Source organism: Strix aluco, chromosome 6, assembly GCF_031877795.1.
Source record: "Strix aluco isolate bStrAlu1 chromosome 6, bStrAlu1.hap1, whole genome shotgun sequence".
NCBI lineage: Eukaryota > Metazoa > Chordata > Aves > Strigiformes > Strigidae > Strix > Strix aluco.
Window position 1 is genome coordinate 11246559 of NC_133936.1, and position 27597 is coordinate 11274155.

At 40.8% G+C, this 27597-nt stretch overlaps 1 protein-coding gene across 1 annotated transcript; it reads left to right on the forward strand.

The window, feature by feature from the left end:
• The first annotated feature begins 1877 nt into the window (after positions 1 to 1877).
• Positions 1878 to 26154, forward strand: CFAP221 (cilia and flagella associated protein 221). The gene is made up of 25 exons (XM_074828236.1): positions 1878 to 1971; positions 2593 to 2681; positions 3545 to 3730; positions 4171 to 4271; positions 5271 to 5357; positions 5485 to 5580; positions 6106 to 6206; positions 8548 to 8651; positions 10675 to 10834; positions 11359 to 11482; positions 11569 to 11680; positions 11897 to 12005; positions 12584 to 12671; positions 14516 to 14605; positions 15982 to 16077; positions 17522 to 17612; positions 18901 to 19028; positions 19461 to 19541; positions 20574 to 20681; positions 20825 to 21001; positions 22469 to 22627; positions 23036 to 23130; positions 23677 to 23766; positions 23969 to 24088; positions 26031 to 26154. The coding sequence occupies exons 3-25, from the start codon at positions 3592 to 3594 to the stop codon at positions 26152 to 26154; spliced, it is 2580 nt and encodes an 859-aa protein (XP_074684337.1). The 5' UTR covers positions 1878 to 1971; positions 2593 to 2681; positions 3545 to 3591.
• The last annotated feature ends 1443 nt before the right edge of the window (positions 26155 to 27597 follow it).

The window sequence follows — 27597 nt, forward strand, 5'->3', positions numbered from 1 at the left end:
GAACGGCCTCAAATTGCACCAGGGCAGGGTTAGACTGGATATTAGGAAGCATTTCTTTACAGAACGGGTTGTTAGGCGTTGGAATGGGCTGCCCAGGGAGGTGGTGGAGTCCCCATCCCTGGAGGTGTTTAAGAGTTGGGTTGACATAGCGCTTAGGGATATGGTGTAGTTGAGAATGGTCAGTGTGAGGGTAATGGTTGGACTGGATGATCTTCAAGGTCTTTTCCAACCTTGATGATTCTGTGATTCGGAAATGTTTCTCTTTGGCTCCTCCACCAACTCTGTTGGGAGTCTGGAGGGCTTACAGGTTTGGGACAACACTTATAAGGGATGCCAGGGTATCTTCAGCAAAATAGGTTCTGTCTACCCAAGACAGCAACACTGCTGTGTTTAGTTCAGCATTTCTCAGTCTCATTAATCTCTCTGGATCGCCCGTCTGAAAGAAAAAAGAAGAAAATTGTGCTTTCCCTTTACTCCTGTACACACGAAGGTAAAAGTAAGAAAGTTATTAGTGGTAAGAACAATATACTGAAAGATGTTTTCAGGATTATGTTTCAAGGGACTGTTCGTGAATACTGAAAAGTGAGAATTTATCAGTAGTGGTAAAAGACATGGTCTCTTTTTAAAAATATTGTAATGAAACTTTCAAAGTCTGTTTTAAGCCACTGCAAGCCCCAATGGACGCTGCACGATCCCGGCTGCCTTTGGGTCGCCTCACCCCAGAGAAGAACCTTTATTTGAGCCTTATCAAGGAAGAACAATTTATGTGTTAATAAACGAATGCTTTTAAAGAAAAAAGCGCCGCTGCCGTGTCCGCGACCACACTGTGGATCCTAAGAACGACGCTTACAAGAAAAAAAAGGCGGGTTTTTTTTTTTTTTTGCACTTTTGCCTCAGAGCCAGCTGAATCGCCGCCCCCGAGCACGGCGGGTCGCCCCAGCACCACCCCCCCTCCACAGGCGCGAGTGGTGCGGCCCAGTTGGGCTGCCCCGTTGCCTAGCAACCGGCGCGGCCCGCCGCGACGCTGAGGTGAGGGACGGGCCGAGCCGGGCCGAGCGGAGCCGGGCCGGGCCGAGCCGAGCCGGGCCGGGCCGAGCGGAGCCGGGCCGGGCCGAGCGGAGCCGGGCCGCCTCTGCGAGGGGAGGAGAGGGGCTCGCCGGGGAGGACGCGTGGGCCGGGGCGAGGGGATTGTCTCGGCCTGTGGCGCGGCGCATCGCTCGCAGAGGCCCAAAGGGGCAGGGGCGGGACGTCCAGGTCCCTTCCGACCGGGCTGGAGGTTGAGGAGGATGCGGCACCGGCAGGGGTACGTGTGGTGGAGCTCTAAGCCCTTCTGCCCGCTAAGAAACTCTGCTCGCCTAATTATATAAAGTGGACCTTAAAAGCACGTTTTCCATTGCTCCCAGAGCACGTCGATGCTTTTGCAAGTCTCACGCAGTTTGTAATGGCATTAAACTGCATCCCTTTCGGGTGGCGAGGTGTGCTAGGGGCTCTCTGAGACACAAAGGGATTAGAAACCCCGAGTGCTGACAGAAGAAGGGTGATACCCTGGCCTGAGGGAATTCGGGGTGAGTTTTGCCATTGCCTCCAAGGGAAACGGGATTTCACAGCCCCAGAGTTCTGTTGGTGGCTTTGCACAAAAAACCAACCAACCAACCAACCAAAGTCACGTCAGTAGACACAGGTATGCTGGAAAGCTTAAGACTATCATCTATCAGTCAGAGATTCCATGACCTTGGCACATAAACATTCATCTTGTATTAGCCGTTTGAGGAATACTGCAGTCTGTTATTAAAATTGGTGAGTGATGATGGAAGCGTCACTTTAAATGACTGATAAGATTACACAGGGAATCCTTTGCTAATATAAATCTGTTTACAGCTTTTCAAAACTTGTATGCCTGATCGGGAATGCTGACCAAGAGGAGGATGGCAGTTGTATAAATTAAAGTTGAACAACACGAGTGGAAAGAATGTAAGCCCTATATTTAGAATTTTTTTAGCATGTTTTTGTTCGATTTTGGTTGGTCTCACTACCTCAGAGGAAATTTACTGTTGTGCACAATAATACAGTTCCTCTTACAGATTTTGTGTTGCAAATGGAAAATTTGTACTTGGAGCCATGGAATGGAAAATATTATTGAGGCCAGGGTAGCACATTATTTTAAGCTTCTTGCTTATTTATTATTTAATACTGCACAAGGCCGTAAATCAAAACAGCAGTTTGTGAGCTTGAAGCACCTCTCAACTTCTGCCTGAAATATCTAAAGCAGACTACAAACCCAAACAAATACCAGAGATGAGACCAGAAAATGTAATGGGGGAGGTGGACCTCTTCAGTCCTCAGAAGTGCTGATCCAGGTATGCTGGGCACCGCTTTGCGGCTCCCCTCTGCCCTTCTTCCCTCAAACTTTTATTGATCAGTGTTAATTTTAGGTTGGGGCCCTTTAAGGTCATTCAAGCCGGTATGAGAGTGTTAAAACAACAAAACAAACACAATATGGCTCCTGATACTAACGATTCAACTTTGGAACTGTTGAATGTTAAAGTGCTGCCATAGTGTGGATCATACAACTGAACTCTGTTGTCCAAGCAGCTAATCAGCCTTTGTGCGGCAGCTCCAGGAGCAAGAAGGTGCCCCCCGACCAGAGCCTGGCAGGAGGAGTTTTCATTGTCTAGCATTGGGTGAGTTCAACTGTGCGCTGACATTAATGCGGCACCACCCTCAGCTGCTCACCCACCTTCCTGTTCATGAAGAACAAATACAAAAGGAGGGGTTTCAGCCCCCTTCTTGAGGGCTGAAAAACCCAGCATGGCTCTTGAAATTGGTACTTTTTCCAAAAGTGTCTTTGTCTTTTTCTCCATGCAGTTCTCTGGTTCATAGGAGAGCCAAGGGGTATGTGCTATATTTATGAAGATAATTTCTTCTGGATGGATTATGTCTGGTGTCCTTATTGTGTAATATTTGCTGTTGTCATTAGGGAAGTTTATGTTCTGATAACTGTGCTTACTTAACACAGGATCTATAATACCTGTGGCCTTCTGGGTTTACAGTTATCTCCACTAAACAAATAACCCAGATGTTGCTATCCAAACAAAAGATTCAAATGCCAATTTTCTTATCCCTTATATTAATATTTAAAAATTAAAAATGAATCTGCAAGTTAACAACTCAAACACTTGGGAGAGATTGGAAGAACGTCTCTGCAGAAATCAGTTTGGATAGTGGAATTATCAGAAGAACCTTCTCTCCTTCTCTGTGCTGGGAGATGTGAAGGAAGAGAGATATGTTTTACACAGTCCTGAAAGTCAAATGTTGCCAATAAGCCCTAGAACAGATGAACATGCCCAAAGTGCTAGGGCTTGCGGTGGGAGCAAGGTTTCCTGGAATCACTCTGTCCTTGTACTTAGCACGCACACAGTAATCTACTTCAGGAGGAAGAAATGTAACTCCCTCTCCTAAAGGTTTTTTGGCAGTTTCAGGCAACAGATGTTACCAGTGCAAGGGAAGACATTTTGATGATTATGGTATTTTGTTTCTCCCCCAGGGTGCTAAGAAATTTTGGTACCATTCGGACCCCATTTCTGTCCTAACATGGACATGGCTCAGTCAGCCTCTACAGAAATCACGATCGCTAAGAAATCCTTCAAGAAAATACCCAGTGTCCTTCTGGGCAGCCTAGTGGAGGAACCTAAAAAAAGACAAGCTGTTCCCGATCACCTGCTGGAATCAAGTAAGTTTCTGCTCTCTGACTGTTCCCAGTCTTGCAGCAATCCTAGGAGGCACTTCGCTATTATTTTTTTGTGCGACTCACAGGCAGAACTCCCATCCTGTTGCTTAAATTGTATCTTCCTTTGAGCTCAAATCATAGGAGAGGTAGTCAGGAAAGAAACAGTGGCTGTACTGATCCTGGCTGACCCTAAAGTTTTGGGGTGGCTTCTGAAAGCCATGATTCCAAGAGATAAACTGGCAACAGGATCATGGCTCTGCTGGGCTAGTAGGTGCTGCCTTAACTTTCCGTTTAAAGAGTCATGCCTGCTTGACAGGAGAAATAATCTCTGTCTCATTTTTTTCTCTAGAATACATTGGGTGCAACATAAATAATGTTAGTAGCAATCATTATGTGTGTTTCACCTGGTCTCCTTTTCTCCCTGTTTTATTATCTACGTCTAGAGATTTATTCAGAACTTCAGAGGAGCAAGGTTATACAGGCTGAGCCTGCTGTGTTACACTATGGAGGGTATGAAGTGGGAAAACATCACCAACAGACACTGGTAAGTATGAGAGCAGATCCTCGTGGGGCTCATAAAAGGATAACAGAAGCTGAGTAGACCGCTTGTGGTCATGAGGCCTTTTGCTCTATGGAGTGCTCTCAAAAGCAGCACTTAAAATCAGTGGCCCTGTAGTAACAAAACAGATGAGTACCATGCCGTGTACATCGCTGTCCTTTACAGTCTGTGTTTTACCTTCCTGTTTCCCATGTCTGTGAGCAGTGTTAGTGATATGTGACTTGCACGTCATGAATGAAGGATTCATGCTTTAGCTCCCTAAGAGACTGTTTTCAAAATGTACTTGGCCCGTTACTGTGTCTGCAAACATGTTCACTGGTGGGAAAATTTTGAAAGCACCTCTGGCCTTCTGCCAAGACCAGTTTAATCTAAAGAAAGAAACTCAGTGCATAGGTTTGATTACCTTTCCTTGTGAATAGTTTGGGTATTTCCTTTTCTCCTTTCTGCTTCCTCTTTGTCTGTCTTCTTTATTCATGTGATAAGTGTTTTGAGGCGGAGGTTGGGCGATTATCATGGACTAGGTTCTCCAGATATAATCAAGATGCAGGAGGTTTTACAGGCTGAACTGTCACCATCCAAAGGTTTGTTGTTTTGTGATCCAAAACAAAACCATTCAATATTACATAATTTCTGTTGTTTCAGACCTGTGTAAAAGCAAAGTCAGTAGTTTGTTTCATTTTTTGTTCCTTTTTCACATAAGCAAAACAGGACCAGAATTTGATTCAACAGTAGCATCTTCTTTAGCAAGACTAACTGTTATTCCTAGGTAAGGAATTGTGACTTGATTCCAAAGAATAAAAATGCAGCATGCAGGGTTTACATAATTTTCTTTTAAAAGACAGAGCATATTCAGAATCATTTCTACTAAAGTAAAAGTTATTACTTCTTTGCTATGGATGGTCTTACTAAAGTACATTTGGCATTCTCAATTGACCTCTTATATTGTAAAGTGTTTCGTGGTTTTGGTTTTCTTTTGTTCTGCAGAAGCTGATAAATATTTCTGGTGACGTAACAAACCTTCATATAATACCACCCCAGACAAAGTATTTTCAGATCAAATACAACAAAACAGTAAGTGTCAGAAAGCCTTCACACCACTCTTTGCATGCACCACTGGTTTTGTGGTGCATGCAAAGCACCATATAAGCATGTAAGCAGCTTTTACATTCTTTCTATCTTATTTTGGGTTGTTTTCTAGCACCGGCTTGTCCCTGGCTTGTCCTATGTGGTTACTGTTGATTTTTGTCCTGATGAGTGGCGATATTACTATGACTGCATTCGAATTCACTGTCAGGTGAGGATTTATTATAAAATATATTTATAGTTGTAATGGAATGAAACAACTATTAGGACATGATGATAATGGTAAAGGTACAGTTAATCTCCTAGAGCCACATGGGTTTATTCCCAGTGAGTCTGGATTTAAGTATTTCATTTTAGGCATTTAAATTTTTTCTACCTGTAAACATCCCCGAGCTGTGGGTAGAATATATTGCTTATTCTGTTATTCTTTGCCAGTATATCAGTCTTTCTGATATACTTTCTATCAGATATACTTTCATATATATCAGATATACTTTCTATCACTGATGTACTGTCTTAGCTGAGCAGGCTTGGAGGAGCTCTGGATAGTTGCTGAAAGTATGGAAAGACAGATGGATACTGAAAGCAGGTAGAATATCAGTATCCTGAGGTGCAACATAGTGATGATCTTGAAGATGTTTTATGCCCACTTACTGGCCAACTACTACAGAAACTTTTTCTTTCCATAACATCTATTCATTGTAAGAAATAAATATTTACCCCCATTTTTTTTCAGGGAGAAGATACATTAATTGTTCCTGTGCATGCTTATCCTGCTGTGAATGTTGTAGACTTTCCATCATTTATAAATCTGTCTGATGTATCAGTTGGTAAGAGGTGAGTTAAGGACAGACATTTGTCCACATTTTGTGAGACATGCACAAAATCTGCAAAAATCTCGTTTTCCTCTATTTGTACAACTTAACGTCTTAGAAGCTTTCAGGAAGTCAGCTACCATCTGGACTGCAAAATAATTCTGTATATGAACTGTTTCAAGCACACACTCACAGGAAAGTAAATGCTGTGCAAGCTAAACATGTACATGGATGGGAGTAGAGTTTCAGTCTAAATTGGTGCCGACTCACTTCATTCATCGTATGGTGAAGCAATATGGCTGCTGTTCATAATCTGTACACTCCCAAGTGCTATGTGTTTTTAGCATTAATAAGTCCTAAGTGAATGGATCTTCTTTTCAGGATGAAGGGTTCTGGAAGTGAAGGTATAAACTGGTAATGGTAGGTGTACAGGATAGCAAATAACTAACCTCAGTCCAGAGATTGATCAGTTGTTAGATTTGCTTCTTCTATTTGAAAATATTTAAAGTGATCTGATGTGGAGCTCTAAATGGCATAGACTTCATCTTACTCTCTCTGCAGCATAAATGTAACACTGACTATTCTCGTGAAGTAATCGGTAATGAAGGGAAAAAGAAGAAAGGAGATCCTGTTGATTAGGGTTTAGTTCTGTAGTATGTTGACTATTGTAATTATGGTGATTAGTGTAAAAATTTGGGTGAATTCTAGGAACTGAAGGTTTTAGCAGGTAGGTTTTGTCTTAGTCTGTGAGTTGGAAGTAACTTATGAATTCTACTAAAGCACAGAAATATGAATCGGCAAGGCATATACAAGAGAAGTGCAAAATTCTGCAGTAAAAGTGAGCCCAGAATTGTAGAATGAACATTTGTGTCTTTTTGTTTATTTGTTTTTCTAATCCCCTTTAATCTGTTAAACTCTAGTGAATCCGTCAGAAGTGACGTTACAGCTTTCGACAGGACTGAACATAACTCCTGACATTCTAGTCATGATGTGATTCTGTTTATTTGCTCCATTTTTAAAACAAGTGCTGAAGTATATAGAATTTTCATACTCTCAGAACATAGAGAAGAGATTAGGCAGAGTACAAAATACAATTTTAAATAATGGGAAAATTTTCCAACACAACAGGGTTGCTCAGAGATGCCCCTGAGGGAATTTGGAAGAGTTCCTGAAGAGAAAACTGGTGGTTTCAAACTTTATTTTTTACCAGTATTTTTCATTATTAGGCTATTGAAAACGTTACTAAAAATTAAAGCTCTCTGAGATTCTTGGTACTGTACAGAACCCAGGGGACTATGAGCTCAATCCATATTCCAGTGGAAAAACTGCCTTTTACTTCTGTAAGTGTAGGATAAGACCTATATTCTACCGCACAGCTTTCTCCTTAGGTACAGACGATCCATCAGGCAACAGGCAGCATAACTGTCTTGTTTTGGTTACTGCACAAGCTGCACTATACCTTAAAACAAATTGCCTCCCCAGTCTGCTGTTACATCTTCATGAACAGGTCATATTAGCGCAGAGAAAAAAGGACTTTGCTATTATTGTTTATTTCCTTAGGCATTTCAAAATGTGCTTTCCAAAGGAACACTGTATAACATGTCTTTGTTAATCAGCAGGATAGGATTTCAGTCAGACAGTTTACAAAAACCAGAAGTAAGCCCGAGTAAATTGGTCTTGATGTGTAGGATGATGGATGGTGTTACACCAATGCTTTTGTGTTTCAATCTGATACATGGAAATAGATGTATACAAAAGCAAGACAGCTTGAAAAGATGTGTGTTAATACCCCTCACACAACCTGTGTGAGACATAAAAGGGCTTTTATGAAAATCAGGCCACGGCATCATTATTTCTACTGTGGTTAAAGTCCAGTCGTTCTGATGCGTTGGATTTTGCAACACTTGAAGACTGCACAGTCTTTTCTCACTATCTTCCACAAGGAGCGCCATGGGAGAAGGCTGATTTCTGGTTCTGTACTTACTGTTGCTCCAGTTTGGACTGTTTGTACTTGCTAGATAATGCAATTTCTAAGAATTTGAAGATACACATAAATAACTTCTAAAAAGTAAATTTTATAAATTTTTCTGTAATCAGATTCTGTATGGGTAGGAGAAAGTAAGTCAAGACATAAAACGTCCAGCATTCAAACCAAGATATAGCTCTCATTTCCTCAAAGTGAAAGATCTGAAATATTTTGATAATTTGGAACAACAAGGAATAGCTATTTTCACATTAATAAGTAACCCATCCCTCTGAACACAGATAAATTCAGTGCATGTTGTGTATAATATACTTTTCCAGCTTGTAATTGATGAGCAACTGTAGTTTCATTAATTTCTTTCTTCTTTCTCTCTTTTCAGTAAGGAGTATGTTATCCCATTGCAGTGCAGCTGTCCAATAGATTTTGAATTCCACATTGATTTTATTCAGCCTCACAGAGCCTTCACTGTCCAGCCAACATTTGGTAGATGAAGTTTATTTAAAATTCTAAACATTAAATCTGTGTTTATTGAGTGTGGTTACTTGTGACACTGTAATCAGTGCTGTACAGAAAAAGCCTTTGCCTCAGAGTGTTTCCAGGTAAATGCAGGCTGGTAAATATTAGTCATATGCAGCCTCATGGCAAATAGCCCTCTGGGCTGGTGGATTGCTTTTGTTAATGCCCAACTACAGACCTCTGGCAAAATATGGAACATCCCAAACAGTCCATCCAGTCTTTGCTGTCTTTGCCAGCGCAGCATTTGGAAAGGAGAGAGGCAGGAAGCCCAGCATTCACCTCATCATCACACCTTTCCCCAAGGACTGTCTGGCTCCTGCCCCATTAAAGGAACAGATATCTGTGTTTGTGGCATAGGTATGCATCATGTTACTTGACTGGGAGCACAGAGGAAATAAAAAGTGACCTCTGCTCTATCAAACATATCCCTGTTTTTCCCTACTGGTCTGGAAGAATTTGATAGAATTGTGTCTGTTGCTTCAGGAGCCATTACAGTGAGGAGCACAAAACACACCACTGCAGGTGTTTCATGGGGCGGCAGTGGGTGTTAGATTCAGTCTAGACCTCTGTGTACGGACTTTACAAGGTGCTCAGCTATTTTCAAGCCTAATGCTGGAGAGGGCTTTGTCTTGAGGCAAACATAACTATTTGCAGGTCACTTGCTATCGTTGTTACATTTGCCAGGTGCCAGCAGGGGCATGTAAGTGCCCAAGTGTTCTGAGAAGAATGTGTAAGTGAATGAGACCTGGCTGCATAATGCACTTAGGCAGTCTGGTCAATTCCATGAAAATACATAAAGATCTAAATAAATAAAAACCTTCATGAATTTGACACTTAATGCCATTTGTGACACTGGAATTTAAATTTTGATTATTTATGCACTTCAATAAAAGTTGCTGGTGTTCCTGTATGTACAATGAAATGAATTCGCCCTGTCTTGTCAGATGGATTTTCATTCTTTAGAAGTAGTAGTTGGCTTCTATCAGATGTGTGGTTCATAAAGATGAACTATGCTGCTGCCTTGTTTTGGGTCATTCTTTCAGGATAATATTCTTACTTTGTGCTTAAATAAGTTTTGCTATATCAAGGGAGTAAAGGAGCAAGATTAGGAACAAGATTACAATTGAGTAAAACTAGGGAGAATTTTTAAAATTCATCAGGAAGTTTTTGGTTTCTTGCATGGTCATAGACAGTGCCTGAAACTAATTAATGCTTTCTAAGTTGGCTTAATTCTTGGGAGAAAGGGGAACAAAAATATCACAGAAAAAACATCAACCCAGTAGAAGTTAAGTCAGATACTTTGGTAGCTAGAAACTCTGAGGTGCTGAAGGCCATCTGAAAAGCACTAAGAAGTTTCAGCTCCTAAAAGAAACTAACTGGTGTTTAAAACTACAGGATGCAGAAAACCAGCCAATGGTCACTTTGCAGAGTTAAGAAATTAGTATTTCTGATGAGCTGAATAAACTCCTTGTTGCAGAAATGCTGAGGAGCATCAGGGTCTGCATCCTGGGATTGCACTGAATGTTTAGGGATATGAAGGATGGTTCAAGGGGTTAATAATGAATCAGATAATAAATGAGACCAAGTAGAGACAGATAATGCATCAAATCCAGTTGATACCCCCAACTTGGAAGAGCACGGAGGAATATGTTTATAATACTTTGCTCATGAAAGTAGAAAGTGCCAGAGACTTAAGACTGGCAGATGCAAGTTAAGAATTTCTACATATAACCAGGCAATCATTCTCACAACAGTAGGAACTATTATAGTCTTACTGTCAAATCTCTCTGCCATGGCAAAATATCTCCCATTATCTGGCAATGGATAATTCTGGAAAGATGCTTTGAGACCTGCAATGTTTTCCAGGGCTGCTGCCATCCATTTAAACATTAATATTGTTTTAAAAAAAACATAGTCCAGAATCAGTTTCAGCATACTTAAGTGGGTTCATGTTAGATGGACTCTTACTGTTTTCTTCTTCTAATCACAGGAATCATTCCAGGCAATGGGAAAGTGGAAGTTACTGTGAAATATTCCCCACTTGAGTATGGAACAGCACAAATGAAAATGCAGTTATGGATTTCACAGTTTGACTCGAAACCCTATGTATGTGTATTCACAGGAACATCAGCACCACATCTGGGTCTAATGTATGTGTGGCTGACTAATCTTTGAGTATTTTTTCCTGGTGCTAAAAAATACCTATGTAATAGGATTTCATGCCATTTTGCTGTAATCATTTTAAGCATTCGTATCTATGAAGACTTAAAACGCACTAGTGTAATTCGACTGTTAATACATGTACCTGCTCTCTTACATCATTTGCTCAGAATGCCCTTAATCTGTATGAAGTGAAACTATACCAAAATAAAAATAATGAGAAGTTGCATATCTTTAAAGAAGCATTGAGCAGCCTCAACTTCTATTATGCTTGGTCTCTGTTATTCTTATTGCTGAGACCTTGCAAGATACAGGGTTTTTTGAGCAATAAGGTCCTTTGGGCTATACTTAATTTTTTGTGAACTGAAGATTAGAAAGTTTGGTTCCAGTTGTAATTTGGGAGAGAAATTTCTGGTCTCCTTGTATATCTAAAGGGGATGTAAATGCATGTACTAGACTTGTATGCCATTTACAGAGTACTTACAAGAGCAGTATCTGTCCTCCTGACACCTAGAAAAGAACACTTTGAGAAACAACAAAGTCGTCCAGAGAAAAAAACTGCGTCTGCAGGAAAATCCATGGTGTGGAGAAGAAACCAAATCAGCCAACCACGATCGAAGCCTATTCAAAAAGTAAAGGTGTGAAGAGATAATAATCACAAGTACTTTTCTGGGCTGAAAATCTTTCTTGTTTCTATTTCTTCCTATTTATTTATATCTTGTAGGAAATTGAATACCAGAACCTCAGATTCCCCACAGATTTGTCAAATCCATATGCTGTAGCTACTGTTTTGAATCAGGAACCAGGCAAATTGAAGATTAAGGAATTGAAAGAAGGTAATATAATTAAGCAGCATAAGCTTGGTCTTAGCATTATTTGTACGTTTCTGATGAGGAACTCAGCTTCAGAATTGCCGAGGTGATGTGATTGTAGTTTCTGTAAGAAACCTTAGCTTTATGCATTAATGAGTTCAGTTACCATAATGGGTGGATTTCCCAATTAAAAATTCAATCTATTTTGAGGTGGGATATGGCTTTCTGATATTCCTGCAGCCCTTTGCCAAGGCAGTGAAGGGACAAAAACAAGACAGATGAAGGAAGCCATGTTTCAACTAAAAGTCAAACAAAATATTCAGGAAGAGGAAGCAAATCATCTGAAGTGGTAAGTGTTAGTTAACCACATTAACAACACCGGGGTTTGCTTAACTAAGGCCTCTATGAGTGATGTATGGAATATCCACTTCCATTCATACAGCATTCATAATGCTGCCGTTTCATGTCCTGATAGGTTTGCTTTACAGATAAGATACTGTTGTTTTACTTTCATTTTTACCTCTTCTGCCTAAGAGCAGTCTCGGTAGTAATCCACAGTAGTATTCAATGAGGTCTTTGATTGCGTTATGGTTGCATTCAGAAAGAAAGCTGCTGAAAACCTTGTTCTCAGGCATCTCATCTTGTGCCCTAAAGGGCAAAAGAAGCTTTTGTCATGGCTGTCAATAAATCAAGGCTAAAATGTATAATGGAGTGAACAGAATTGCCCATGTACATCAAATGGCATAAAGCAAAACACATAGTCATGTGTGTAAGCACACCGTGCTTTCATTTGCAGTCCACAGATTTGCTCTTATGCTGAATTTTATGGACCCCTAGACACCTTAGAAAGAGGAGAATAAATCTATTAGCCTTTAAATAAAGCAGACTGTGCATTAAGTATTTTTGTTGCCTCCACTGTAAATGCAGGCAAGTTCATAAAGGCAAAGATCCAGTATCTGTGGAATTTAAAAAAGAGATTATTGAAAACCGACAGAGGGAAGAAGAGCAATACAAGGTTAGTCTTTGCTGGTTTTTCTATAAATTTAAAATCAAACTTATACTTTCAGATTATGCAGTGCACTAGTGAATTTGTATCAAGCTCTCTACATCTTCCATTTTTCTTCATACATCAATGTAAATCTGTACTAGCTGTACTTCTTACTGCAGTTATATCTTTATTGTGCCTGTGTATCACTGTTTCTGAGGTGGTTTTATCTTGGAGGTAGACAGAGAGAAGGATAAGGAAATGTAACTAGGTATTTGCCCAAGCTAGCAGATTTGCACCCAGCCACCCAGCTGCATCACAGTGCAACATTGCAGTGTAATCCTGACAGCACTGTGGCTACATCTAACTTTCTGTTTATACTGTGCCTCTCTGAAGAGCTGATGTCCTGAATGGCTCACAGTTAAAGAGCTAAACCCAGTCAGTACTCTCATGCAGAGCCATGGGGAGAGAATTCATCACGTTGTTCTTCTACACCTTCACCCTCCCTCTCTGGTTTCTTCCAGTCACCCCAGACTGCAGGTCATCTTCCATGGAGGTGACAGCAGCAATACTTGGTGGGAGGAAATATTTTTCCCCATATGTCACAACCCTCAGGGATGGGTGGGGGCTTGTCCCTCTTATCCTGCCTCCTGGTTATTCAAGCAGCTTCTGACATCCCACTGACTTCCAAGCAGCTGTTTATGGGAGTAAAATTAGTTATAGATAGGGTAAAAGCTTAATTTATACACTGAATTACGCACTGTGAATTAATTCAAACATTCTATTTAATAGTAACAAAGGAGAAAGTGGTAAAAAGAGGATCTAATTTGTGAGATTGTTGTATAACTGAATTAGATGTCTGTTAACTTTGTTTAGAAACATTTATTTACTTACCTGTTGGCCATAGGGGCTGTGGAGATCTCTGGGTGGTTTCACAGTTGCCCCCATAACTTTCTGACAGAGGTATATTTTTGCTCATGCTGTCAGTTTGTTCACCTTGAGTGTCATTAGGCCTTACAGAGTATTTATTATCCCTCCATCATTTGCTCAAGTGGCCACTCTGTTATACAGCTTGGGAGTGGCTGTCATGGAGACTTTCAACTGGTCTGTCTTCCATGGTCCTAAGTAAAACCTCAGTCCATGAAAATCATGGGAATTTCACTCTGCAAAATAACCCCAAGGTCTTTGTTTAAGACATAATGGTATCCTGGAAATGAAACAATAGGTAAGGAGGACTGGGATGGAAGTGGCACAATGAAAAGAAGCACTGGTATTCATCCAGCATGCCTGAACACTTCGAGAAGGTCTCAAAGAAGTGAACTGATATCAGTAGTAAACTGTTTCACACATGAACAGGTTAAAGAGTTGGCACTGTTGGAAGCCATGACAGAGATGTTCACAGAATGTCCAAGGCTAGGCTGGACAGGGCTTTGAGCAACCTGGTCTAGTGGAAGGTGTCCCTGCCCATGGCAGGGGGGTTGGAACTGGATGATCTTTAAGGTCCCTTCCAGCCCAAACCGTTCTGTGATTCTATGGGAAAGCTGCAGGAAATTTCTGTAGTGCTGTCATCTGGGAAGATCTGTTCAGGTGCTAACTTACGGTGTTTGTTCTGGCTGATTTCTGGCTATGCAAAGTGAACTGTGTTTCATTAGGGCAGGGATCTCATTGAAACTCAGACCCAAAACCATTTTATTTTACTTTGTTTGACTTGCTTAAGGGTTGCAATAATCACTCCCTAGAAGGGAGTGAAGTCTGTGTTTTCTCAGGCACCTCCAGAATGTTACATTGTAAGTGAGCTACACTAATTGTAAGGGTGGAAAGAATTCACTGGATTCTTTGTACTAACATGATTGTTCTTCCTGGTGACAAATTAGATCCAAAGAGGAGACCCTATCGTAGAACAGGAGTTTCAAAGGAAAGAAGTAGAAGTTTCTTTCAGACGCGTTATCCGGCCTGTTGACCAGGTTTGTTTGTATGTTATTATCACCTGCTATATGTTATTATCACCTACTAAGCTAACAAACAGCCATAGGTATTTGGCACTGAATGCTCTTCCTCCTAATATTCCCATTTCTGTGTCAGTGTCTTATTTCCCGTTTTACTTTTAGTACAGTAGGACAAGTACTGTGCTACATGCACATCTTCTGATTACCTAATATGAGAGACAAGTGGAAATCCACAGGTCTAACTTGACATTCACATTGCTTTTTTCTGAAAGTCCTCTCAGGAGTAGCTTTCTCATGCCTAAACATAAGATTAAGCATGTCACAAGATTTCCAGACTTTACCTGTAGGTCAGATTGACAGGAACCTTTCTGGTACTTAGATTTTTTTGTCCTTCTCTTCAGTGTGAGGTACTTCCTAAAATCCATTTCCTAGGATTATTGGGAGCATTGTTTAATAGATACCCTGCTATTGAAAGAACTTTGAATATTAGCAACATATAGGATCCTTGCTGCTGCCTCCTTGAGGAACATAATAGCTGTTGGACTTGGTCTTTTACTATATTCTTATGTCTGTTACGAAGTGCTGAAAATTGTTTGATGAGGCATGGCATGGGGTTGCATGGAGTTGGTGTTCTGAGGACCTTCCTAATCTAAACATTGGTTGAGTGGCTGCCCTCCTGTTGAGAGCTACTGTACTCTGGAGCTGCTGGAGTCTCTTCCAATACCACATTCTTCTGTCACATCAAGTTAAAACTCAAGAGGAGATTAATGCATCAAGAAAGAGATTTACTTGTGTTCAGAGAGCATTCTGACAATTTAAGGTATTAAATATAGAGACATCACCTCTGTCATGTCCTGAGCCAGAGATCACTAGATGCGGGGAGGTTATTCTGGGGAATTATTGCTCTAAGTTTATCCTGGTCTTTCACCCTTCTGTACGTATGTGTTATCAGCCATTATTGGAGACAGGATACTGTTTTTGCTGGGCCCCTGGTTTGAGCCCCTACAGCTATTCCAACTTCACATCTGTGAAAGTTGAAGTGTGTACTTGGTAGAGACCTAGTCCATTCTCTGCACTGTCTGACTGCCCATGTATTGCACTTAAGTATGTGGTTGTCATTCATGTGGATGCAGACCATGCTACATTATCTCTGCATTCCCCAAACTGCATTTGCAAATATTTGGTGATTACCTCCCATTAAGCCCTGCAGCGAAGGCTTCTGGTTAAATGCCAATACTGCAAATGTTTTCACTTGTCTTAATTTCAGTGTTTAGAAATAACATATGGATTCAGGCCAAAGAATGGCTTGGGCTGGAGGAAATTTCTCCCTTATCTAGTTGTAAAAGGGGTGTCCTTTTTCTTTTCTGCTTCTCTTTTCAAAAAATACCATGCAGCATCCAAGTGTCCATCCCACATTCAACTTGCTCCATAATGACCCTTGGGACAACAGAAACAGGCTGTTGAGGAAATTCCAACAAGCAGCATACAAGGTAACGTGGACAACCAGAATGCAGTGTGATAGCATGATGTCTTGGAAATAGCACAAAAGAACATGCAAACTAGGATGTAAGAAGTCTTCACAGCTAGCCAGGGATTGGATAGTTTGATAAACATGTCCCCATTCACAAGGAAATAAGGATCTGGAGTAAGTTTTGTATTCCTCTGGTGCTTCAGGTGGTGCTTCTGCTGGTGCTTAGTATTGCAATCAATACTAAACAAAAGCAGATGAATTTAGATTTTTTTTAAAGTAAAAAATACTTTTGCACAAAAAAGAGAAGATTTCAAAATGCATGTAGAATACTGTGCTCAGTTTTGGGCCCCTAGTACAAGAAAGACATCAATAAGCTGGGGTGAGTTCAAGATGGTTGGAGTCTGAAGCACTCACTCTGTGAGGAGACACTCAGCCTGGACAGGGAAAGTGGAGAGAGAGAGCAGCACCTTCCAACACCTCTGAGGAGGTTATTGATGATGGAGCCAGAATCTTTGCAATGGTGCATGGTGGGAACATGGGAAATAATGGTCATAAATTCAAGTAAGAGAGGTATAGACCATGTACAAGGAAAGCCTTTTTCACCATGAGAATGGTCAATCATTGGAGCAGGTTGCCCAGAGAGACTGTACAGTCTACATCCTTGGATGATTTCAAGACCAGACTGGATAAAGCCCTGAGCAGCCTGGTCTGATCTCATCACTGACCTTTCTTGGAGAAGGAGGTTGGATTAGGACCTCCTAAGATCCCTTCCAACCTGGAAGCTAAAGACTAATCAGTAAAATCACTTATCATCTGGTTTAAATATTATCTTGCATCTCCACTGCTTTTTTCCCAGTAAATCTAAATGTAGCAAGCAATATGGAAATTCCCTGCTCTCCTAGTATCGAGTTTGGATATTCTCCAACCTTTCACAGTGTAAGGGTTGATATGGAGGTCCTGAAATGAAATGCCCTTTCCTGTATTGCACAAATAAGGAGGGGCTAAATGGCCCCTTCCATATTAAAACCTAGGACTCTTCATTGTTACCCTGCGATATGTGGCACTAGGCAAATTGCACAGTGCAGGTTACTACTTATTCTCCTCGTTCACAGAGCCACAAGTATTCATATGCCCTGATCAACTGACTGTTTACCCATTGTTAAATCTGTATATGCCACTAGACACAGCTGAAGGATTAGGACTTAGCCAAAAAAAGTCTAATTAACCTGTAAGACTAAATGAAGGTTTGGACTGATTTTGTTGTGTAATGTCACTGTAGAGTTGAGATCTGTTCTACATCTCCATTTTCTCCCTCCTCAACAGAAAACTATAGTAAAAATTCTGAAATAGAGAAGTCTGAGTGAGCTCTGTAGAATAAATACAGTTGTAATGTATATACATTTATGTGGCTGTAAATCTTAGAGTGTTTGGCTTAATATTAAACTTTAAAATCATTCTCTCAGATTGTGATTCAGATTCGGCTAAATCGTTTACTGCTTCTGTTCCGTGGACTAACCAGAGAAGCCAGAGGTTTGGAGGAAGGCTCTGTGCCTGGTAAGGAGTAGAAGAGCAAGTTGATATTTTGGCCATGAATTATGATAACTCAGGTTGTACTGCAGTGTGTCAGGTGCATTACATATAAATGTAAAGACAGAGTCCTTACAAAGGAGTCTTCAAGTGAAAAAGAAAAGTATGACAGGGTAGAAATGGCTGTAGTCAAAATATGTCTATTTTTCATGCACATTGTTTACCAGATTTAAAAAATGTGATTAGTTCTTCTTAGGAGCCTTGCAGCTTATCTACTTAATAATGGGGCAGAAGCTGTGAATGCTCCATCACTGGAAGGGTTCAAGGCCAGGTTGAATGGGGCTTTGAGCAACCTGATCTAGTGATAGATGTCCCTGCCCATGGCAGGATGATTGGACTAATTAATTTTTAAAAGTCCCTTCCAACCCAAACCACTCTGTGATTCTACTTATAGGCCTGAGGAACAAGGGCAGATGGGACTATGAGAGAAACAGACTGGTAGGTAAGCAGATCAGGTGGATCCCAAGAGGTTAGAGGCATAGGATAAGATGAGCTTATCACATGAGGGATGGAAGAGGGAAAGAAACCTGAATGTGATGAAGGCAAGATATCAGCAAAATGAGATGGTAGGAACTGTGAGATACATGGCTAGGTGTCCAGTGTTGGGCTGAGTTTTCCTCCTTATCATTTTCTCATACAAGCTGTTTCAAGCAATCACTTTTCTTTACAATGAAATGAAAGTGCTGGCCTGGAAAAGTCGCTTGCTCTTTAACAGTCATAGAAGGAAACTGGCCTTGGATGGGAGTCACAGTTGGGTATACTGGGGGCAGAAGAGAATTTGCGTCTCTTATTTCCCACTCCCTTGTACACACACAATTTGACAACTGCTGAAACACCTTTCCATATCAGGCCTTTTCCTGCTTCTTCAAGTAGGCACTTTCAATTCCCTGTATGCAGCAGTTGCAGGGATGCTTCAAGGAGAAGGTGTAATGCCAGTTAGTGTAAGAGAGACCTCTGACTTGTCTCTGCCTGGCTGAGTGGAATGAGATAGAGGACCATGCCAGAATGAGGGGACTGTACCGTCCTTTTAGAAAAGAGGAAATTAGATCTGTCTGCTAGTCAAGGTATTGTGCCTGCTGTCTTGTAGATGTGGCATTTAAAGCCTTTAGGAAGTATTACCTTTTTATATTAAAATGACTAGGACACATCCTGTCTTAGGAAGATGTTGAATATATTTTGTGGTTTGATTCTATTTTTGAAACAGTGTATTAAGATATATTACAAAATCTTAATTTTTGCTTTCTGTTCATGACAGAAAGCAGGAGTTTCAGCAAACCAGACAAAAGTGAAGAATGTAAGGGCATTTCTTCCATCATATCTGAAGATCGTATATTGCCTTTTGAATTCCCCCTTTACAGTTCCCATGAATTGCACCATGATTTGGTAGGTATAGTAACTAAAATGGTGCCCAACACTCAAGATATAATTTTGTTGAAAACATTGGCCCCAGGCCCAGTACTACCTTTATTAAAATTTCACAGTGTGACTGGTGTTCCACAAGTTAATTCAGGACTTCAGATTTACTAGGGGTGCTGCTGAAAACAATGAAAAAATCTTTGCATCCTTTTAATTGCATTCTAAAATTCTGAATAATACATTAATGATCAGAGATAGTTAACATCCATGATTTTGCAGAAGAAAGGAAATGAAAAATAACTGAAATGCTGAAGTCCAAGAAAGGACAGGAGAAATATCAAACAAAATGTTTGCATAATTATTTCCATATGTATTCAAGTAGCTGTGCTGATGACTTGCTGCCAATGTAAAACAAAATGCCCACCATATTACTGGGTTTTAAATACTGTCTTCTTGCAGGCACCTGATGCTCTTGGCCTAGTTCCTATCGAATCTGTAGATGTGAAAGTCAGACACGTTCTTCCTTTTTATGACTTGAAGGTGAGTCAGTACAGCTCCCTCAGCTGTATCATGTTTCTGTCTTTCACCAGTCCAGTTAGATACGGTTTCTGCCTGATTCAGTGACTCCACTGTGCAGCCCAGTAGAAATATTGCCCTAATATGGCTGTGTGATTAGCATGCTTTTATTAAAAAAAATCTCGTCTGTTTCCATAAGTAACAAGCTTATAGTCAGCAATAGTCCCCTTTCTCCAGACAGAGATGAACCACCTCAGGTGAAATTATATCTCAAACAACAAAATCCTTATATGAATGAGGATACTGCAAGCCCTGCAGACCACAGTTTTTCCTTTGATTATAGTTTTATAAAAGTGACATTACAAAAGTGTCTTTACTTTTAGAAATGGAAGTCTTCTGCTTATTTGGCATCCAGTTCTGCACGCTTGGGTCCTTCATTCCTGCATAGGAAATGCAAACATCTCTTTCTTGAAATATATAATGTTTTTTCAATTTTATGAGTACAGAAACATTTTTTTTTCTCCTGACTTCTCTCCAATTCTCTCCTATTCTCTCCAAGTTTTGAACAGCAAAAGATCAAATTCTGCACCCCATCAAAGTACAAATATTTCCTCAGGTTCAAGTCAATTTATATTTTGGCTCAATGTCCATTTTCCTTTTTTTCAGGTGGTCTAACAAGTCTAGAAGTTTCCTTGTGTGTCTTTTCCCTTTATTATGCATTGGTTCATTTATCAGTGTTAGATATATTACTTAACACAGCTTTTCTCCACCCCATTAAGTTCAATATATTTGATCAGGAAACTGTTAAATCCATGATCTTTCATAGAAAAGCAAGAATGGAAATCTTCCTTTATGCACTCATTCAGCTTGTCCTAGTGAAGTATGGCTTCTCAAAGATTTGGTCATGTACCATGTTCCAGAATAGTGGTACAAGTATCTTTTATCACAGAGTTGTGATGTGTCCATGATAAAGCTGGAATATTCCATTCCATCTATGAGTTAATCAAAAGTGATTATTGTCATCTCCTGCAGCACATATTTTTTCTTTGCACTTAGGTTCCTCAGCATTCCAGCATTATGAAGTATCAGCCATTTTGTACACACTATGCAGCCACTAGTTACAAACCTCGAAAACTTTCCCGACCACTGAGACAGGGAGCCCAGGTAACAAGTCACCTCAAATACAAACTTTGCTGAATTCACTCCCAACCCTACATTTCTACAATTATTTGATTAATTTTGTCTCAGCATATTACACCAAAAGGCTTAGTACACTCTGAAAACCTTTAATGTCTGTGTTTTTCAAGGATGAGCTGATTCAACTATTTGCCTCTCCTGAGGGGCAACTTAACATGGTCTCCCAGAGCCTGGATGTTCACAAACCATCCCCAGAAGAAGTAGCAGAAAGCCATATCAGCCTCTTAAAACTGGTTCCTCCCCAAGCTTTAGTCTATCCTACAGAGCGCCACCCACTACGCATTTTTGTAAGTACAAGTTGACTTCTACAAAGAACCTAAGAAAGGAGGGGAAAAGGTGTTTCTTTCATCAGAAGCCTGATATGGAATTGGTGGGCAATTCTCTTACTCAGATTGGTATATAAAACTATCCAAAGTGAGAGTAATCCTTCAAGGTGCAAGCCCTGGTAGGTAGGAGTCACAGAGCTCATCCCACTAAGAGGGGCACCATTTCACTTTAGGGTGGAATTTGATCAGTTTAGGGGAGGGATGATAAAGCAAAGTTGCCAGGGATGGAAGAGAACTGGAGATCCTTCTAGTCTCACACTCCACAAATGGTCTCTGATCCCAGGGTTCTCTGGAATGCCATGGGGTCCCTCCCTTCTTCTCCATTTGTTTCCCCATTTGGATGTTAGAAGAAAAGCCATGATCTTGGCATTTCAGTCCTTCTATAACCTCATGCTCTTGCCCCGGTAGGTAGGACAGGGGCAGTCTTTTCCTTCTGTTCAGCTAGGGGGCTGCAGTTCTGCCTGATCCTTAGGTAAACTGAGAAAAGTGAAGTCAAACTCTGCTCACATTCATCCTGCTGCCTTAGAGTTTCCACTAGTTCTCATAGCATCCCAAAACCACATTTCCAAATTATTAGGCACAGAGATTCAAAAAATCACAACCATGTGCATGGGAGGATTTTCTGTTACTTAATTGTTATGTAGGTTGTGCTACTTGGCACCAACTACAGAAGGTATTTCCCACACAGTGCAGCACAGTCTGGAGGTCCCTGAGATGTCTCTAAGCAAGCAGAGACAGCTGTATAGCTCGGTGAAGTGCTGCGCGTGGGTACAGGCAGCATCTCCAAGCCAACGTGGCACTGTGCCTGGCTTGGGTGGCTCTTTCTTCAGCATTACTTAGCTGCAATGGCCCAGAGCCCAGTGTGCTAGTCTGGTGGTCTTGGCATAACATATATGGTGTAGACTTGTCCTCACTGCAGTTGGCCAGGACTCCAGTGGACTTACTGATGAGATCCTCTGTGCATCTCTTTCATCCCTCTGTCATGTCAGTGTAAGAGCCAGGCACAGTCTGATCCCACGCTACCCAGCACTGGACTTTATTCAGAAACAGATGCTAGTGCAGTGAAATAGATGGCAAAATGCTCACTAGCTTCTACCACAGTGAGGCCAGTTCCAGTTCTCAGATTCTGAACCGTTCAGAGAATCAGCAACGGATTTTGGAGGAATCAGGCAATAGTTTTTTCTTCCAAACTTGGACACAACACCTAACTTCCTGTATTTTAGACAGCAGAGAGTATGGACCAGTTTATGGGTCTGTGATGGGGAGAAGAGACAGGAAATGAAGGGTCACACCAAACAGAACAGTCACAATGAGACAAAGGTGTGAATCTGGGGAGACTACATTAATTGCAAGAACTGAATTGTCATCAATTTAGTTCATTATGCTGCTCAGAATGATTTTTTAAAGCAATATCTTCTTTGTTTTTAGAACCCCACTCCAGGATTAGTTCCAGTTTTACCTCCTTTGGCCTATTCTGAAACAGATATTGAATATCATCTTTGTCCTGATCCAAAATATACCTTTACCAAGGAATGCCCCAAAGGATCCAGTATTCCAGTCACACAAAAGAAATTTCTGCATCACAAGGTATGGCCTTTTGGGTTTATTGTATGAATTTCTGGCTTGAGTATGTTCTTGCTGAGAATTTGCTCCAAGGAATCAAAAAGGAAGATGAACAGTCATCCTAGATAGAAGACATTTTCAAATAGAAATTATGCATGCACCTGAATAGTACATGGGTCAGAATAACTTGTTCTTGTTAGGCTTTATCCCTGTCTCTCATATATCCCTGAGTATTTCTCTGTTCTTTCCTTCTTTTCACTGTCTGTTGTATTTTCATGACCTTGCAGCGGAGGAAGCATTGTTTAAATATGGAGAACTGCAGCTCCCCAAATTCAGTTCTCACCCAAGAAGTCACATGTTCTGTCCTGCAAGCCTCCCTCCCCACTCTGTTATGTGTTAGAGGTCTGACTGATGTAGCACTTGTCATTTCAGGAAGTGATTTGTGGAGTAATGGAATGGAGAAGATTCTTGCCAGTGGTGTATTCCATTTTTTCTAATACTCCCACAATGACAAGTACAACACCTAGGTAAGAAAGAATTTGAATATACAGTGCCTCTGCCCTGCACCAGTTTCTGCTGTCTGTAGCTACATTGACCAGTAACTAGTCCCAGAGATAAAAGTGGGCCTCCTGGTGGAATGAATTGCTGCTCAGAACTCCAAAACCGATGGGGAAAACCCCTGCTGACCTCCTTGAAGGGTGAGTTGAGAACAATATCATTAGAGGAAATACCTAGCCCTGGAAGGAGAGTTTCAGTCTGGGCTTTCAGTAACATCTCTCCTGAACGCTTTTTATTCAGTGCTAGATACCCCAGGAGGTACAAACTCTGTCTGTCCTGCAGAAGTATGAACAGTAAAACCTTTAACGCGTGGGCACCTTCACCCAGTGGTAACCAACACCTCTCAGGCTCACGTTCGCTCGTATCACAGCAGGTTCTGGTGCACTCAGATTTGCCAGGGTTATTTAAAAGTACATCATCTTCATTGTAACCACAGATCTTGTGAAGCTTCAAAATATAAACATTTAGTGCTGTTACTCTCTGCCCATCTTAAACTAATACCATTTCCATCACAGGGATCCTTACAGCTTGGATATGCTTCCGAGAGACGTACCACCAATACTGTATGACTTACCTCAGAGAGACAGGGAGAACATAATTGACCAGTAAGTTTCTCCTCTATTTTGTATTCAGGGTGATTGATTACATCTTAACCACTTCTATAGATGTGTCTAAACCTGTCCCAAGAGATCTTCAAAGGCAAAAGCACGAAGTCTCTCTTGCATAAAACATACTTTTGTTTTTGTTGGCTAAAAAATACGTTTAAAAGGATAAAGCCCAATTGTTCTTCATCTTACTAATTTTTAGTGAGACAGATGAAACTGAGTTCAAAATGATTCTTACTCCAGAGATGGTGAGAGCTGAATTTCCACAAATTGGGCAGTCACTCTCAGAAGAAGGCAAAGAAAAATCAGCAAAAGAAGAAAGGTAGGTATAATCTGAAATTAGGGGGGAGGAATGGGAAGGAATCTGAAGACAAGCATCCCCTTCAGAATTACATAGAGAGTCATACTGACATGCTCTAGGGGCTCCATCACGTGTGCAATGCAGATCTGGTACTTTGAGCAAATTTGCACTGCAAATGCGATCTCTGAATTGGACTTCAGAAAGCAGCTGTGAATGTGACACACTGGCCTGGGAGACTCTGACTACAGTTTTATCAATACGATCTAACACTTGAGGCAGCTTTCGTGCCTTCACAGAGATATTCAATGTTCTCGGACCTGTGGCTTTTGCTTTTCAGTGACACTTTTGGTTAGATATTTATTAATGCTGGCAGAGGAATGAGCCCTTAGAATTTCACCCTGACATGGTGCTTTTTTCTTAGGCTTTTCCTAAGAGTGGGTCACTTTTTCTCCACTACCCGAGCTTCACCAACCACACATTGTGTTTCAGGCATACAGCACAGCATGTAAAATAACTTGCATTCATAAACACAGAATTACTTGCTCCCTAAAATGTTGTAAACTGGCCACTGTAAGGGCCAAATTCTGCCTTTTGTCTCCAGTGTTGTCAGGCCAATATCCTGAGTTTGCAGCTCAGCAAATAAACCTTGAGGGGGAACCTGAAGACAAGGAAAGCTCTGAGAGACAAATGCATCTTTGATGGGGTGGATGATTACCACCACGGTTTCAGAGCAGCATTTCAGAGCTGCCCAGCAGTTCTGTGGGGCTGGACACAGATGTGAATGCACTGTGTGAAACTTGGGGGTATGTGATTGTGCAGGAAGGATGCAAGGAGGTGTATGAGCTGGTAAGTGGGATGCTGGGCACAGTGGGCTCGAGCAGCAGGCAGTAGGGGTAGGATAAGTGATTGCAGAGCAACAAGGAGCAAGTGAACTAATCTTTCTGAGTGACAGTTGCCTCCTCTTTAAAGTGGTCATGATGTGGCTTAGATGTCAACATGTGCACAATAGCCTGAAACTTTCGAAGCCACCGAGAGATCTGAATGTCTCATTTTCTTTAATTTTAGAGGGAAGTTATTTGCTTGACATTGAAATCCTGTGCAGCTGTCAGCTATTAAACTTTAAAACAGTGCTGCCCGTTATGAGCTCTCTGACAAAACACTGATTGCTGTATTGTGATTACTACAGCATTGATTGAAAATAATTTGCTGTAAAAACACAGGTGTGTTGAACTCAGTGCTGCTCTTTGCATTTTATGACATGCAGCTTGTCAGAACATGGGCATTTGGGATAGCTTGTGTAGCTAAAGAGTGATGTTTTTGTCCACAGTGATACAGTGTTGGATGGCGCTTTTTCTGGGTAAGTAGTTTTATAACCATAAGGTTCTTTCTTTTTGAAGTTTTAGATGTTTTCTTCAAAAATGAAAAATACTTCTCTATAAAAACCTCTGGGTATTGGTATTTCCTTGTTGAAAGCTTCCCAGTTTGTTTGCCCTTTGCAAAGAGGGAAACAAAAATTTATTAGCAAACAATGAAGTCCCAATCCTTTGTTTTGTCACTGGAAGGTTCTTTGTTGTTATCGACAGGGTGGTGTTTCACTAGATGACAGAAAGCACACATTGCTCCTCTACAGCAACTTCAGCATTTTATCCTTAAGGCAAATCAATTTTTCACATGGATGCTCTTGTTCAGGCCATTACAGCATATGTTCCTTCATAGATAAAATGTAAAACTCAGTCTAGTATCTGTTTACCTATCAGATGGTTATCTTTCCTAACTGGCCAAGCCAAGACTGAATGTTCTTTTCACAGTTTCACTCCTTTTCCAATTCTGCATAAGTAAAGGAATACCCTCTGTGTTCGTTATAAAAAAAGAGAGAAATTATGTATGTCTCTTCCTTTGTCAGCATTCCTAAGTAGCTCCTCTGGCTATTATAAATACAATTGGTGTTTTAAACTTCTTGCAGAGACCTGCACAACCATCCAGATGGACATTTTCAACCCCAAAACAACGAGCTCAGAGAGAAGGTTCAAAAACACGTGGAGAAAATGAAGCTGAAGGCACTTAACAAAACCCTTATTCTGGGATAAGAGTAATTTTACAAAGTCCATGGTTTGGCACTGCTTATCCTGTTAATGTGTGAGGCCTCCTATGTCCCAGCTACCTGTACTTATGTTCAGTCAGGTCAGCAACTTCTTACACAAAGAGAAGAGAACCACCAGTAATGCCACCTCTGTCAAGGACTCTCACTGTGACCATTACCCCAAACATAGTAACCGCTCCAGTGAGAATCCTCAGCCATGTACCTGCTCATTTTGTCCTGGTGTGAAGGACCACAGTACTACCATGTAAATAGTTTGGTAATTAATTTACAGCCCACCGTTTTCAAATAAAATGTGAAAACTCCTCATGACCAAATTCTTCTGATTTTGTTTTTTTTTTTTAGTTATGACCTGTCCTTGAATTTTTGCAGGTAAGTCACTAAATCTCATACACTGTATGACTGTAGATCATACACTTGAGATTTTTAATGAAAGGGAAGACTTGAACACAGTTACTGTCCACAAAGATAATGTCCAAGCAGATCTCATTAGCTGTTCAGGTGTTAATTCCATGCACAGATCTCTTGGCAAAAGGATACATGTATTGAGGCGATGAACTCTAGAGCCTCCTGAGAGACCTGTAACACTCAGGGTGTATTCCCTAGGAAAGGAGGTTTCTCAGCATATCACTTTCAGCTGAGATGTCTCCTACTTTCTTGTGGGCGAGCTGGACATCAGACAAAACTGGTTTTATCCATAGTGAGTTGATGGCTCATTCTGAAGAGTGATCCAGGCTATTTGTGCTGAAAAGCACATATCTTCTATACTAAAAGGCATGGAAAATGCAGCAATACATACTACATTCCTAGGAGACATACTTTTTTCCAGACATTCTTAAAATCCCTAAGAAAAGACATTTATTCCAGAGAGAGAAGATCAGTGTAGACAAACTGTAAAAAGCCCAGGGAGATAGCAGATGGAAAAGTAGGGTGAACATAAAACTGCAGAATAGCCTTTATTATGATACTAGCTACATAATATCTCTGCTCACTTCAAAGAAATAAAAAGCTGTTAAGCTTCTGCTAACTGTCTAATTGGCAAGGGATTGTGCAGAATGTAGGTCTGGATATCTGCAGAGTTTCTCTGACTACAAACAACTGCTTAAATATGTACACACTGTTTTTTTTCTTCTGCATGTCCTGAAGAAAGCAGTTGATCTTTTAAGAGGCACACTAAGAGTTGAGCATGTTTCTTAACATGACCGTGACAAAAACATTATCAGTTTACAGTGAAAGCATTCACAGTTCATAATTCACAGTTTATGTTAAATTAAGCATAGATAATTCTTAGGAACTGTTATCCATCAGCTAAATTTCAATGTCTAGTAAAGATGGATTAAGTGTTCAGAAACGATGGTGATTAACCACAGTTGAGCTCTGTTTTGTTTTGTTTTGTTTTGTTTTTTTTACAGCAGTATCCTCTTTCCTCCCT

Coding starts and splice junctions, on each gene's coding strand:
- CFAP221 (XM_074828236.1), top strand. CDS start 3,592: ATGGACATGGCTCAGTCAGCCTCTACAGAAATCACGATCGCTAAGAAA. Junction 17,613..18,900: donor GGAGGAAGGCTCTGTGCCTG/GTAAGGAGTAGA, acceptor TGTTCATGACAG/AAAGCAGGAGTTTCAGCAAA. Junction 19,029..19,460: donor ATGAATTGCACCATGATTTG/GTAGGTATAGTA, acceptor GTCTTCTTGCAG/GCACCTGATGCTCTTGGCCT.